Source organism: Lepeophtheirus salmonis, chromosome 9, assembly GCF_016086655.4.
Source record: "Lepeophtheirus salmonis chromosome 9, UVic_Lsal_1.4, whole genome shotgun sequence".
Lineage (NCBI taxonomy): Eukaryota > Metazoa > Arthropoda > Copepoda > Siphonostomatoida > Caligidae > Lepeophtheirus > Lepeophtheirus salmonis.
The window spans coordinates 3,638,037-3,654,218 of NC_052139.2; the positions used below are offsets into that span (position 1 = coordinate 3,638,037).

The following is a 16,182-nucleotide window of genomic DNA, read 5'->3' on the forward strand; positions in this document are numbered from 1 at the left end:
AAAAAAGAACCCCTCATATTCGGAAACAGATCAAAATCCTTAATGTGCACACAATCTGTCCAAGATTAGTTTCAAAATTAAGACAATGACGTTAATTTGTATTTATATAACGTAAGAGATAACAATGAAAAGATAAAAAGTTTTTTCTTTCACAATACTAATAATCATTGAAGACTTACATTACGGAGAATGGACATGGCATGCTCCAACATTTCAATCCACTTTCCCAATTCAATTTGATGAATAAGCTCTTGTTTTTGAAGAAGTTGGATCCATTCTTCTTTGGTTTGTGGTGAGGGAAGAGAAGAGAGTTTCAACAAGTCCTCTTGAAATAAGTAGTATGATGAATATCCGTTTAGAGAATATGAAGCTGAAGAGCCTTCTCCGCTGCCGCCTCTTGATGCACTCGAGAGTTTTGACTCTAATGTCCAAACTTTGAAAAACAATAATAGATTTGTTAGAAACAAACCAATTAAAAGAGTAATGATTAACTTCAAGGGAAAGCTTCCTAATAGAGAAAAGGACTTCTCATTATTGGAAGCAGTGGCTTTGATATCAAAATGAGATGAGCGCCCTGAAAGAAAAATAGAATTGCTTATACTAACAATAATTCAAGAGTTTGTGTATATTCTTAAATTCATATTTATATAGGCAAATAAAAAATATATTCTTTAAAAACAACCAATAGGGACTGATTTTGTACTAAACAAATAAGTAAACTACCCTCTTTGGCATTCACAAATACAAAATAGAAACAGAAATGAGAAAAAAATACCTCCCTCATGACCTGGGAGTACAAATCTCGAAATTCTTATCCTTTATCTCACCTACCAACTACATCTTAGGAAGGAATGGAGTATATCTGGTGTCATGATAATATAACAATTCCTAGAATTCCTTCAATATATGAGATTTGTGCTTATTTCATTCCTCTCAGGTCCCTTTCTTTGTTTCTTTTTGTAGTCATTCCCAGTTTATTCCTCACTTTGGATTTTATCTTGAGCCAAGGATCGTATGGAGTCTCTTTCATCAACTTTTCAAAGAGATATGAATGTTCAAGAGGTGGTTGTCAAGTTATAATTAAGTAAGCAAAGTTTATTCCCTATTGGCTTTTTTCCTGCTTGGAGCTTTATTATTTCGCTGCCACACGGACCCACTCTCTGAAGCCTTGACTACAAATTCATATAAGTAAACAATTTTCAAAAAGCTAATGTTTAAGGAAAAAAGTTCAAAAATCCACATGTATTCACAAAGAAATTCAATTATAAAAAATTATTCCAAATATTTAATTTTTTCGAAAAACAATTCAAAAATCCATTGCTACTCACAGGAGATTAAATTTTTAGGGGAAAAAAATGAAAAATTAAATTAAATTTAAAATATTCAATTATTAGGAAAAAAATTCAAATATTATTATTATTTTTTTGGTATAAAGTAAAAATTCCTTAATTGGGGGGGGCAACAGCTGGTGTTAGTATTTATGTATTTAGTCAAGTCTAGTTTAGTCATAGAAAAAGGTCATATTAGTCCTTAAGACTGTTAGTCCCTCGGGCTGTCTGGAAAAAGAACTGAATAAAAAAAATATCTACAAAACGAACCATTATTGGGGTCACTCACTCTTCTCTTCTCGGTAGTACCTGTAATATACTCTATTTTTATTTTGTGTGTAAAAATAAGAACATCAGGATATGTTGATAAATTTATAGTTTTAGTCGAAAGTTTGAAAGTTTTCTGAACGTCGCTCAAATGTTACAACTTTTGGGAGTTGAATATATTTTCCGAATTATTTCAGACCAATTCAGAGTGTGGGAGACACAATTAGCTTTTTTATCCAATCTCAACCACGACTATCGAAAGGGAAATTAAAAATTTGTAAAGAAATATGGTAGCTAGTCTTTTGTATTTTTGTGATTTTTTAGATAAAATCATCAATTCAATGAATGTAAAAATTAATATTTATTATCTAAATAATAATTGATAATCATTGATAGAGTATGAATTGACACGAATTCTAAACTTGTTGATATAAACTAATAAAGAAATAAAATTCCTATGTGATCCCTCTTTTGAGTTCATACTACGAAATGAGCTGTTTTAAATCATACGACACTCAACTCATGAAAATTAATGAAAACGGCAAAAAAGGAAAATACACTAATTCTTTCTCTATTTAAAAGCGATCCGTATAAAAGGTTGATTTTGTAAGTATAGAATAAGAACCACTCTAATCCCCATCCGTCAAAATTGAGCCACTAGTAGGTACTATATGTAATTATGTATGTATATCTCCTACTCATTAATCACAAAGGTTACTACCTAAATTAATATCAGGCTGTGAAACACAAGGAGAACAATACTCGAAACTATAGTTTCTACTGCCATTATTTCTCAAGTACTTGCAAGAACAAATCTTCTTGTCTGGAGTTGCCGTTTTTTTCTTTTTACTGTGAAGATGGTTGGGTTTTTTAACAGAGTCCTTCATAGTAGTTGATGAAGATTCTACCACATTCGTTAAATCATTTTCCCGCGTTTTTGATAATGGACGACTCAATTTCTTTTCTGAAGAAAGATTTGACACTGAGTTAGACAAGTGTTTCTTCGGGCTTTTATCTAAAAGAAAGTTGGAAAATCCACGGATTCTCTTTTTAGAAGGGTTTGAATTTAACTCCATTGAGCTCTTGGCTTTCTTCATGGTAACAGCAAGAGAAATATTAATAATTAGAACAACACTAAATAACTAAATGATTCACTTTAAAAATAAAAAAAAAGCCACCACGAGAAAATACACTTGAAAGTTGTCTTTGAATTACTTGAATGTAAGTAACGGCAACTAGGAGACTCTATACATTTATTCACGCACAGTAAAATATAGATGATGATATGATCCTTATCAGGAGAGTGCGTTTATGAGAGTGGAAGAGAGAGAGAGAGCACACAAGCAAGGCACTTGTGAATTTATACAACTTACATACGTTACCCGTTAACACAAAAGTAAGCTAAAACTACTTTTCGTAACATTTTGTTTTCTTCAACAAATTAACATCAATTTGTATCAACCAATTATTCTGATTAATCTTTTGGAGATGCCGTAAATTGTTGGAGAGTTCCATTTCCATAGAGTGGTACGCTGTAACCAACTCATATTTTTATTTTTTTAATTTGTCAGTTTCTCATCACTATTATTAGTTTAAGTTTAAGATATAAGCACATAACTAAAAAATTGACCAGAGAAAAGTAACCCAAATTGCCCGTGGTAATCAGTTTTTTTATTTTTTCAATCAAAATTGAGGTGAACAGACATTCAAATATTCTTCCTTTTTGGAGTCCTCGCCCTTCAAAATAGTAAAGTACCAAATTTCAAGAGGTAAATTCTTTGCAATCAAAAAATGTACATGAAACCGTAGTGGTCAGTAATAAAACATTAAAATGACACAGAAAATTTCGGTCCAAAAAGAGAGTGTGACGAGTATCTATATCTCATGCACAACTAATAATTATTGATCTACACAAGAATTTGACCTTGTGTCCCAAAAATCATGTAAATCTGAGAGGGTTGGGTTACATGCTCTCCTTGATTTGACATAGAATGATGTCCTCATGCAGAAATAATTATAAATTGATCAATTTTATGTAACAAGCCATATTGGAGTAAGTCACATAAACTATATTTGACATTCTTAAGACATCCCATAAATAAGAAAATAAAACCTATAATTTACTTAAATATGTATGTATATACAAAATTGGGCTGTTGGTTATTATACTAGGATGGGGAAAGAGTAATTTCATATTTTTCATTTTTCACTTTATTTCAATACTCCATAACAAGTGTTACAATCATATGAATTAAGCCAAGTAGGCCCGTTCTTGTAAATCAGTTGTTGCCAACGCGAATCCAACTAAATAATACCATTTTCGTAGAATCCCTTGTTCCTATTGGCAAAAACAACAACTGAAAACCAATTTCCAATGGCCTTTATTGAGGCCAAACTTCCCAAATGAGGGCTAATGCTTCTGGCGTGTCATCAGCCCTGACATTTTTTAAAAGAAACCTCTCTTATTCGATTTTATTTTTGTATCTAGCCTTCCGCAAATAGTTTAAAAGGGTTTTATGACGTTCCACTTCTTGAGCAATGCTACAGCTTCTAATATGACTGTCAATATCGATATTTTCCACAATTTTGATCGACACTTTCGATGACAGGCCTCCCAGTGTGTGGCCCATCATTCACTTCAACTACACCAGAATGAACCACTGTTGTTCAACACAAACCGAAAAAGTATCGGCCCGTATATATCGTAAATTTTCTTCGTCTCTTTTAAGGCGCTTTTTCCCTTTCAGGTAGTAAAAATGTAAAATATAGCGAATTTCTTCCTTTGAGACCTCCATACTCGACGCACAATAATTCACGACTGAATCGGCCAAGCACATTACTGTCCAAAAACATTTATAGTATACACTCAAACATTTACAATGCCTTATTGTATGATCCAATGTGAGCAATAATGAACATGATATACTTAGTTTAAAAAAAAGGGCGGGAAAATATGAAATTACTTTTTCTTCCCTACCTATTCTGAAGTAAAAAATTAATCAAACAAATTTTCTTCTTTTAATAATCTTTGATTAAGATTGTTTTTAGGTTATCCTTTGACATAAATATATGTATATGTTATACCTATATATTAATATTCTTAAAGTGACTACTTTTGCAATACCTTTTCAGGTCAAACATGATAAGTAAATTTATATTATTAAAAAAATCAATTACCTGATCGCGACTTCTTTCCATCTCGACCTTCATAAAGCATTTCCGAGGATGGTTCCCCCGAATGCCTTGTACGTGATACATCAGTAGAATTATGACTTGATTTTCCAGTTTGTGTAGATGACTTTCTATTGTGATCAGCGGATGAAAGGGATCTTCTTACTTCACTCTCAGCATGAAGAGTTCGTATAAGACTTCCATAAAACTCCTCTAATCCCGTCAATGCATTTTTCTCAATGAAACCTTTTTAATACAAAGAAAAGTTAGTTATATGTAAGAAAAGGGAATTAATAATTCGAAGGTACATCCGGGCAGCAGTCAATATAAAAGCAAGCAAATAGGATTTTTCTCTAAATTGAGCGTGAATTACATTTGTATTCTTATACTAATTATTATGACTATGGCAAAATTATTCTTTACCTTTGAGTGTGTTGCAAATTGCACTTAAAGCAGCCAAAATTGATTGTCACCATAAAAGATTGATAAATTGACAAATTTTATTTTAAAGAGGCCGTATGGGAGCCAATATGTGTATTTTAAATCAAATAAAGGTTTTAAACTAAAGCTAACATACTTGGATATCTTTTCTGATCCCAGATATTTGAATGCAATGTCTATAATTGACTCATATATGCCTATGAAATATTGGGCTATATGTATATATGAAATTAAAATAATCAAGATAATGAGAAAATCCTTAAATACATTTTAATAGTATTGATTTTATTTGAACGCATATTCTTTTGATGTATGAAGTAGGGGTTGGTAAGGTAAGTACTGTTGGTGTAAATCGAGTGTATCTTTTAGCTCGCCCGATTATTTAAAATTGGTACTCTAAAGAATTAATTTTCCATTCATCAGCTCTTGTCATTATTATTTAACTTCCTTTCCTACTACATTCAATTATATTCAAAACCTGATTGAAAATTCGTATGTTGCCAAAGAAGATGGCTTCCTCTCAGTTTTTTATGTGCTCATGATGATTTGTTGCAGATTAATAATTGAGAAGAAACATCTGAGTAATTCTTGCCTAGTTCTAGTTGATTTCTTCCTCCTCTCTCGGTGCAGGTTCTTGTAGCTGATGGAATGAAACACCTAAGCTGTTCTCCTCCAAAACATTGATTTTTCGTTTTTTGTTTTTTTACATCCCAAAATACAAACGATTTCTATTATTCAAAGCACTATATATGTGTGGCGATAACATAAAAGCAAGCTGGGATACTTTTCCTCAATATTGCGACAGTATGATAAACATATTCGTTGATATGAGTACTATAATTTATATTAATTTTTAACAAGTGATAAAGTCCTTAGGAGCCGCTATTTTTAAGGTTAAGTGAACCTGTAAAATTAGTTATTTGGTAACACTGATAATACAAGATACTAAGACGTCATGACGTGAAAATTATTTTTAAAGAAGAGTGTATAAGTTTTCACGTTGCGAGAATAACCAAAAAAGGAAAGGGATAAGTCTGAGGCACTTATGACTAATTGAAGTCCTTTCAGTAAGTTTGGCTTGCATTAGATTTGATTGAAAAATTCGACATAGGTCGGTATCTACGAAAAAAATCGGTCGGGATCGGTCTTACAAAAAAATTAGTCTTGTTTAAAATTTGGTGTAGAACAATTCTATAAATAATTAGTTCATGATGCCAGTGGTGTTTCAAAATTGTGAATATCAACCAAAATAACGTCATATGAAGTCTAATGTGTTGCACAACTCATTAATTAGGATAGAATGTAGAATCTTCCCATAGATTGAGACCAAAAGAAATCTATCCACAATTTGAAAACGATTTAATTTCCATTTGATATTGCTATCCGGACAAAAGTATCAGTCCAAATCCGCCTAGAAAAAATTAAAAAAACCGAATCTGGGACAAAATCCGTCTTGAACAAAGTCTCAACACTAATTTTATTTAATTATAAGTAAAGATTAGATTAGTGTAAGAGCACAAGGAGAAGGCTGGAGTGAGACATATGGTCAGTGATGTAAATCCATTGTGTTTTTTAGATGGCCAATAATTTGTAATTGGTCATATAAAGAAGAAATTTTCTGTTCCTTAGCAGTTGTCATTATTATTTAATTCCTGAGTAGTGAACTAAAGGACTCTAAGGAAGGAGCGGTTAAGGGAACAATAAAAAAAAAAATGTTCCTAACACCGACCTATAATATGGTTTTATTGTTGTGACGTAGTCGCCCTTATTCTTCTCTTTCCACTAGGGGGGAGACGGCCTGTTCAAACTGGCTGCGTGATAAAGGAACATGTAGCAGCTTCTAATTTTAAGCTAATCAGAATTGAGAACTAATTTATCCTACACTTTCCTTTTCTAGAGTCCTTTATAGTTATATACCAGAAAACGTTGAATTATATTCAAAACCTGATTGAACATTAGTATGTGCTCATAAAAGACGAAGAGTAATCCTGAGGATTTCATGATGAGTTATAATTGTAATTCCTTGTTTTATTCAGAGTAGAATTGGGAATCGACGTCCGAGTAATTCAGGCAAATGTCCTTGTTTATTTCCTTCTCCATTTCTTCAATTCTCACAGCTGATTGTAGCTAATCTAATGAAACGTCAAGAGCATTATTATTCTCGTTTTTTTGGGGTTCTTTTTACATGCTCATTGTACACATGATTTTCATCAGTACAAATGGTATTACAAAATCAAAACCCTTCTTAATATCAGCTGCCTTTATATGATATATATATATATATACATTTTGTCAAAAAAGTATGGGGAATTGTTAATTTAAATGGCCGCGCTGAAGAGATTAAAAACTTCTTTTTTATTTCCGCAGCACTGTCGTTCATTATGATGCCAAGTTTGAGGGCAATCTGTAGATTAGTTTGCTTGCAACAGCTGGATAAGTCAATCTACCTCACTTGTGATCAACAATTTTTACATAGATAAAGCGTTTCTTTATTGATAAACTTTTCTTATTTACACTTTAGGAACCCACGAAATTGCATTCAAAAGTTAGGAAATTTGCCATACAATATTAGAGGAAGTAATATGATGGATTATAATATTTGAAAGGATGTCACTATCTTATTTTATTATACCTCTTAAAAGAAACAGGGGGAAATTAGTGGGTAGTTAGCAAAATTCTTCTCAACTATAGAATTAGTATATAATTTACAATTTTAACTTATTGCTAGTGAGGTACAATAATGTATTTCCAAGTGAAGGGCACAGTTATATAATGGTGATAATGCATGATTTTTTTTTATGGGGATGAGCTTTTTTGAATGAAATTTTTTTGTCTTTTTTAAAAATACCTAATTTGACTATTTTTGGAAGGCAAAAAAAACATTTTTTTAAATTTTTAGAGTAAAAATTTTTCAGAAAAGACTATTTAAAAAAAAACAACTTGTTATTTGTTCAAATTTAGAGAAATGTATTTTTTCTCTCTCGAAAATTAAAACATTTAAAAATTTTCTGACGAGGGGAATTTTTTTTTGTTGCGCTAACTATATTAAATTTAGGGAATCGACGTAGCTCATGGACAACGCCCTCGGGACATATTATTCTTTTGAACTCAATGAGCATAAGTTCCCACCCCAGCCATTCCTAGAGAAATAAATATACTTTATGAAGATAGCAAACAATATTCCTAGGTTAAATGGGTTACATTAATGTAATACTATTACGTTTACTTATACTTAATCAGTCCAATCAGAGCTGGGATAAACAATAATTGATTAATTATTTATTATCTAAGTCTGAAGAATAATAACTACTGAATCTACAGTTACTAGGAGAAAAAGTAGAAAAATAAAATATTAAGAATAAATGCGCAAATTGCACAAGATAATTAATTTGGCGAGGTCGTTGTTAACTATTTTTTGACTCGTGAGATTTTACGGGCAACAAACTATAAGTTCTCTGCCCTCCTTAGTTAATTGTATTCATACTTAATTCTTTCTTCTTCCCCAACCAAGTACCAACTGTAAGTTTTCATTTGGGGCATTTTCATTTGGGCCGTCTTTCATTTTGTAATGACAGTATTACGCAAACAAATTTAACCCATCTAGTAAAATGAGTAAGAAACAGACGTATTTAGAAAGTTTCATTTGGATTTTCTGCAGAGACAGCCACGAAAACAGGGCAAAAGTGTAGACTGAACATACGCAGCACACTTTAGGTGTCTTCGTCTCCTAGTACCACCAGATGGGACTATTTCGTAGCTAAGAAAAAAAGCTCAGAGTTCCTATTGATTTAGTGTTAATGAAAGTTTTTGATGTTATAATAGCGTTAAATTGTTGGAGCAAAATTGTTGATAAAGTTATTTTGATTGCTTCTTCAAAATAAACCTAATGCCATTTAATTGTTGCGAGTGTTGTACGTTTATTTTTAAGAAGCATTGTTTTTATCTGACATGATGTATTTTAGTCAAAAATCAAAGTATTACTCGATGCATATTTTTGTTTTTCACAATAAATAAGTTGATGAAATTTGTCAATATGGATCAAGCGGATTAAATTAATAAATTATTACGAATTTAATAGACACACAATTTGTTTTCTTTGATATTGATGTAAACCTATTATTAGATTAACAATAATAAAAGCTTTCATGATGAGTGATTTAACCCTTCATTAAAAAAAAAAATGATAATAATAGTACAAAGAAAGATATATAAATTGCTAACGACCGGGAGACCCATAAGTCTTAGAACAGTAACTTTAGCCTAATATTTCTCCTAGAAGGAGGCATATTTTTTAAATTATGTTTGTTATATATACCTCACGCAACCCTTATCTTTATTTTTATTATTTTTTTTCTAAAACGTAGCCCTAACAACGATATCATGAACCCGAAGTGCACCATCATTTTGCTTTATTGGAAGGGAAGGAGCTGCAGGTTCATTAAAAAGGCCCTGAAATACCTCCATTTGTCCAAGTCGTCGGTCCACTACACGATCAAGCGGTACAAGGGGTATTGGGAGTATCGATGACAGGCCCAGGAGTTGTCGCACGAGGTTCATGAGGACAATCCGATTGATCGAGGCAATGAGGTTTAAGCTCAACCGCAAAAAAGAATAGATCTATGAGAAAGATGGCTCTAAGGCTAGTGTGTCTCAAGAAACTATGCGTGGGGTGTTTCAGGGAAACTGGAGATGCAGCTATATTATCTACAAAAGTGGCGGCTTCTCAGTAAGGGCACAATAGCCAAGAGGCTGACACGGACCAAGGTGATTTTGATATTCCTCAATTCTTGTACCACCGTTTCAATAATTTGAAATGACTAGAAGATCTTCATCGTGGAGTTGGCTAACAATAGCCACAATGATCTGGTGACGCGGCGGAGCATCAAGGAACCCCCCTTCATGAGTACAGTGTGTTCAGAGTCCAAAAATCACCCTCAGGGATGTAGACGCCCGCAGGCTTCATTACAGAGGTTTTGAAGGTCAATCATAGTGTCTATCTGGCATTTTACGACCTACCTATCACCCTATTTGTGAAGATTAGTCGAGAAGTATAATTTTGGTAGCTTCCTCCCTGCAATGGCTTTTTCGCAACTAAAATTCCTAAATCATGATGAGAGTCAATTTTGCAGGAGAAGAAATGGAGTGCCTCCAATTAACTTCAAGCATTTTAAAAAGGATTTTAATCCATTTTAACAAATACTTATCATGATTGCTAATTTGCTTGTTTTTTTTGTTTTTTTTAAAAATAAAGATTGATTTTTTAAATATTAGTTGAAATTCTACCCCGGAGCAATAAGTATAAACTATAATGTTTATTTATAAACTTGTTATGCAACTGCTCCGGTTTATATTTATATATGTATGTCCTGTATAATATATAAAGGACAAAAAAATCCGTTTATAAGCGTACTTTTACAGATATATAAAAAAATATGCAAGTCACGTTGTCCAAAAACAATGATCCCAATTGCTTAATAGAACTAGAAGGTCTACAAATTTAAATTAATAGAAAAGACTGACTTACTTTTCAGAATTCCCCAAACTGTTTTCTTGAAATTAATAGTGGACTTGATTGTCACTCTGGATTCATTATCGGAAATTCGAGATAGACAGAAAAAGGAGGTCACGTAAAAACTATCGGCATAGGGTATTCCGCGATTGACAGTATCTACATCAATCATATAGTAATACCCTGGACGACTTTCAGATTTCATAACCTATATAAGCATTTCATAGCTATAATCCATTAATAGAAGAAGAACCAACTTCCTTCATACCTGTGTTTCCGTAACTTGTGAAGACTTTGGTCCCATGGGATGAGTAACTGATATGGTAAAGTTTGTGACTCTCACTTTATCTTCAGAGTCTTCTTTCTGAGACCAAGGTGAGAGAACTATGTCTAAAGGAAAAAACAAACAATTAAGATATTGATGAAAGGGTATCGATTAAAAGGGGTATACTACCTGAAGTTTTTCTAGATGAATGAAAAGCGAGGAAGAATTTAGAATTGGTAAAGTAGTGTGTAAAAAGTGAATCCACAGACATTTGAAGGGTTTCATCAACCATGTCTTTTCCGACATGCTTCGAACTCCATTCCTCTAAATTATCTTCTATAGAGATAACTGGAGGAGGGGGAAGAGATCTTTTCTTTTTTCGTCGATTCTCTGTGTGTTCTGTTAAATAAAATCAAAGTTGTTTATTCTAAAAGCAGTGGCTCTCATCCTATAGATAAGTAGGTATGTACTATAGTTGAGACTCTGTCAGATTTTTTTATCCGGTTCGGTCTTAAGTCATTATTTTTATACCATTTGGATCCATTTATAGGTCCAAACCGTAAACCAATTTTTTTTTTTTCAAAATGTGTACCAATTCTTTGGGTCTCAATATATATATATATATTTGGGTCTGAATCTACGGACCGATTTTCTCTCCTATTCTGATTTATGAGCTTTGAAAAGATGATTAATGCAACACCTTAACCTTTACTGTGACGATGTTCACAATTTTGAAATACACGTAACGTCATTACAATTCATATTTAGACCAAATTTTAAACGAGACAAATTTTTGTTTTTTTTGTAAGACCAAATTATTTTTTATGAGTGTGCGTGGTTTCATTCTAGAGACGAAATTCTATGTTTTCTTGGAAATACAGTGAGTCGCTCTCATGCGTTGGAGTAGTTAGACACGGGCGTTTACCGTCGAAAATAAACATTGCAAAAAAGGATTCTACATACTGTTGCTCGTATTTAAACTAATTGCAGTTTAGCTCATAGAGTTTTTATTGCTGCGATTTATTAAAATCAGTTACTTGCTTCCATTTCTAATTTACAAAAAAAAAAAAAACATACAATTTTGTGAATTCATTTTCATAATTTGAAATTTATAAAATTCTTTCAACACGAGTAAATCCACAGATAAGTGTGTTAAATAGCAAAAATTGTTCTTAACAAATCCAATTTCATGCAAGAAATCTAAATTGGTGCAACCGGATTAATTCCAGAAACCCCCAACATATTTAAGACCTTTGCATAATTTCCCATAACTAACTTCCTAATCAACTTATCACCCACAATCATAATAGATGGATATGTTCCTAATTCAATGGAATAATAAACTCTCAGTGAAAAGTTATTCAAAGAAGAACAACAAATGATTCAAATTGAGAGATGTCATCTATCTTTCAAAACTGTACAAAACAAAACTTAATGTATTTTCTATTATTAAGAAACATTGGAGAAAATAAATTATTTTGCAGCAGCCTGTATTTCAAAAAATTTAAAAACTGTTAAAACCATAGTCATTTATAGTCATTATAAATAAACAAAAACACTCCTTCGTGTGACAGCAATAATTGGTTCTACCTTATTAGTAGAAAAAACAGATTTTTTATAATGCCATTCCAAGTTATGTGCTCTTCATGCAAAACATAATTGACGTCATCAACAGTTCATTTATATTATAAGACCAATCAGGACTGAATTAGTTAGCAAAACAGATTTTGAAAAAAATATAAATTGGCTTGTGCTGATCCAGAATTTCCAAGTGGAATTGAACACTAATATTAGTACAAAAGGTCTTAAAGTTAACTAGGGTTTTTCGTAATGACAGCATTTATTTAGACTGGAGAAAGACATTAGTGGGAAATGTTCTTAATTAACAAATCAATTAATTGATTATTTGTAGGAAATCCTTTTGTAATTTATTTCTCGTCCATAAAAGGTCTCTAGAGAGTTACGAATTATAAGAAACCAATTAAATATAAATTAACAATTGAGAATTTATAGGTTATAATTTCTTTTCAAAAATTATTTTGCCCATTAATCCTTCCCATGTCAAACTTTGATTCATTAACGAATCCCTATAAGATTTTTTGCCAAATTAAAAATATATATATATATCAAGTAATATGAGTCATATATATTATATAACTTTTTTTTAGAAATGGAACATATGAGGGGCGTCCGCAGGATTATATATATATACTAAAATCTACCATCGCCACTTTATCTTTCTAATTATTCTTCCTTTTTTTCTCTCTCTCTTTCTACACCAAGAACTTTTTCCCCTAGCATCAACTAAATACTAAATATGCATTAAGATAGTAAAGTATAGATATAGGAAATTAATGAATTAAATACTATAAATTTTTGTTTTTCCAATTTCAATTTGAATGTGTATAAATCAATAAAGTAGCTAAGAATGAATTATACTAATTTATATGTTTTCAATATCAACCCAAGATATTTTTTAATAACAATTTTTCATATTTTATTTATTTCATAGTATTTCAATTAAATAAGTAAAGTAGGACAGACGATCATCATAGAATGTTTAGAAGAAATGGAACATTTTTCAAAAAAAAAAATTTTTTTTTTTTTAATTGAATATATTTTCCCACAAGATGCCCGGGAACAACTATACCAGAGGATGCCTGCACGCACTACTTCCTTACAATTCCTGCCACAAGAACAAATCACGATCGATGGAAGGAGTCCTCGGGCTTGAAGCTACCTAATCGCAGCTTCTTTGGAAGCAAGAGCATTAGAGATATCTGCACGCATGTTTCCTCTACTAAATTCACGAATAGAATGAAACTATGGGGAATTATGAGTATAGTAATGACCGTTGGGGTACTTTGAACAATTCAAATTATTATGTTAATAGTAATCATTGATGTATTTATATATTGAATGATGGGTTTTAATATATTAGGTTGCTATAGGATTAATATCTAGTCGAGTCTAGGGAAAAAAGTTCTTGGTATAGAAAGAGAGAGAGAAAAAGAAGGAGGAAGAATAATTATAAATGTTCAAGGATCTTTTTATGGTTAAAGCATTCAATGAATAATATTTATTTATTAACTTTGGCTTATAAAATAACTTCAAGTCCTACATTTTGTAATAGTTTTCAAAAATCAGTTAAATTTTATTTGCCACCTTTTGTTTCTTGATGCACGTGTAAAAACATGGCCTGAGATGACGTCATCGAAAATATGATAAATCTGATCAACATCTTGTCAACTGATATACTCTAGAGTATCTAAATATAAGCACACATATTATGGAAATGCCGAATGACATCTTACATAGTTCTTGTGACTGCTTTGAAGTAATACTTAGCAATAAAATATCTTTAAATTCTTATTCTTGTTAATTATCTTATTTTTTCGTATACATTGTTTGCTCCATTTTGATATTTCTATCATTTCAAATTTACTTTCACTTGAAGTAGTTTTTCAAATCGACTGAACCAATCAAAGTCTAACATTTAATGATTTAAAAAAAAAAACCTGGATGTAGAAAGAGAACATGTCTAGGCAAAAAAGGACGGTTAGTCACCCTAGACTGCCATGTACGCCTGTAGAAAGGAGTTTGTAAATAGTAACAAAAATATAACGAACGCACTTTATAAGGAGAGGGGATTGATGGAAATGCAAAGGCCATAAACGTCTCTTCTCCCAAGCATTCGTCAAATTGTCAGTTACCGTGTCAAGTGATGAAAATCGTGTGTATTTTAGGCATTTAGAAAACCAAAAATAAATATGATCATCTTGACCATTTCAAGAAGTTTCTGGAGGAGAGCAGCTTGGTTCTCAAGACGTTTCATTAGATTAACTCCAATCACCTGTGACAAGGGGTGGGGGAAGGAAGTTAACTCCTCATAAATTAAATAATAATATAGCTGCTTAAGAAAAAAAAACCCTCTTCCTGTTGCCAACTCAATATAAAAACACGGGCGAGCTAAAAAAATGCCAACGATTATTATTACTGCATATTAGATATACTATTTTCATGATAAAAATATAGGAAAGCATGCCCAATGGTGTGACGTAATAAGTATACATCTTACAAATAGGTATGGCTACATATATCGTCCACCATTGATAACTTAACGATGAAAATGAAAATAAATTAAATGTATCTTCCTAACGCTAATCAAGTATGCCTGGTAAAATAAAGTATATAGGGCCCCTACAGCATATAAATGATGTAATTCCCATCTTATATAGTAAACCACAGCATGTCATGACACCACTGTTCCTATTTTTTTCAGACGTAGTTTATACATTGACGCATTTTTTACATTTTTAGTCATAGGGGGCAAAATAAATTAGTTAACGATTTTTGGTTATCTTTTTTCTTTATCAGAAATGCAAGTCATCAATCATACAGGTATGTATATAAGGTGATAAATGTATGAGTAGTGTTGTGTTAGTCTTTATTTATTCGGTCCAGGTGAGTCCAGTCTTAGTACTACTTAGTATCAGTACTAGAACTGATTGAAAAAGAATAAACAAAGTTGATTGATGTCATCAAGGACGAAACTTTACAAGTTTTAGGACTGATATGTAGGACAGACCTGACCCGGACTAAAACTAAACTGTATGAGACTCTAGGATCGACAGAAAATTATGCATGAGTAGACTATCATTTAAAGACATGTATCACTATAAATATGTAAATATTCGTTCATTATTACCCTTAGATATTGAAGAAAGTGCTGGTGAGAAGTCTTCTGAAGAATCTGATGTTTCATTACTTGGCTCTTCGCCACTTCCATTGTTATGTAGAGTACTCTTTTCGTTTGTGTCAATTGTTTTACTACAATGTAAGGTAGGGTTACTTTCACATTGACGAACATTTTCAGAGAGGGATTCCTTGTGAGGGATACGCAAAAAAAGTTCATTAATAATATTTATAGCTAGGTACATACATACTATATTTGGCTGGTTTGTTTTTCAACTTTTTCGAATTTCAATTACGGCTTGTTCGGAAATATTGTCTTGTGGTAAGAAAAAAAGACATGCAAAAATCTGATTTTTGCATATGCTGACATCTACAAGTAGTAGTACATTTATTTCATAGTTTGAAAGGAGACAAAAGTTGTTTTTTCGTCAACAAAAGTTAAAGTAGAGCAATAATCATTATTTTGCATAAATTTTTTATAATAGATATTATTCTAATCTACAATA

General features: G+C 31.8%; 1 protein-coding gene across 13 annotated transcripts in view; it reads right to left on the reverse strand.

Moving 5' to 3' along the window:
* GramD1B (GRAM domain containing 1B) overlaps window positions 1-16,182 on the reverse strand; it is a 63,993-nt gene that overhangs the window by 2,601 nt on the left and 45,210 nt on the right. For all 13 annotated transcript variants that reach the window (XM_040719837.2, XM_040719838.2, XM_071890999.1 and 10 more), the window contains 6 exons: window positions 15,690-15,867; window positions 11,171-11,380; window positions 10,985-11,106; window positions 10,732-10,924; window positions 4,773-5,012; window positions 180-574 (listed from right to left, as the gene is read on the reverse strand). In XM_040719837.2, coding sequence (XP_040575771.1) covers window positions 180-574; window positions 4,773-5,012; window positions 10,732-10,924; window positions 10,985-11,106; window positions 11,171-11,380; window positions 15,690-15,867 — 1,338 coding nt within the window. The remainder of the gene's footprint in view (window positions 1-179; window positions 575-4,772; window positions 5,013-10,731; window positions 10,925-10,984; window positions 11,107-11,170; window positions 11,381-15,689; window positions 15,868-16,182) is intronic.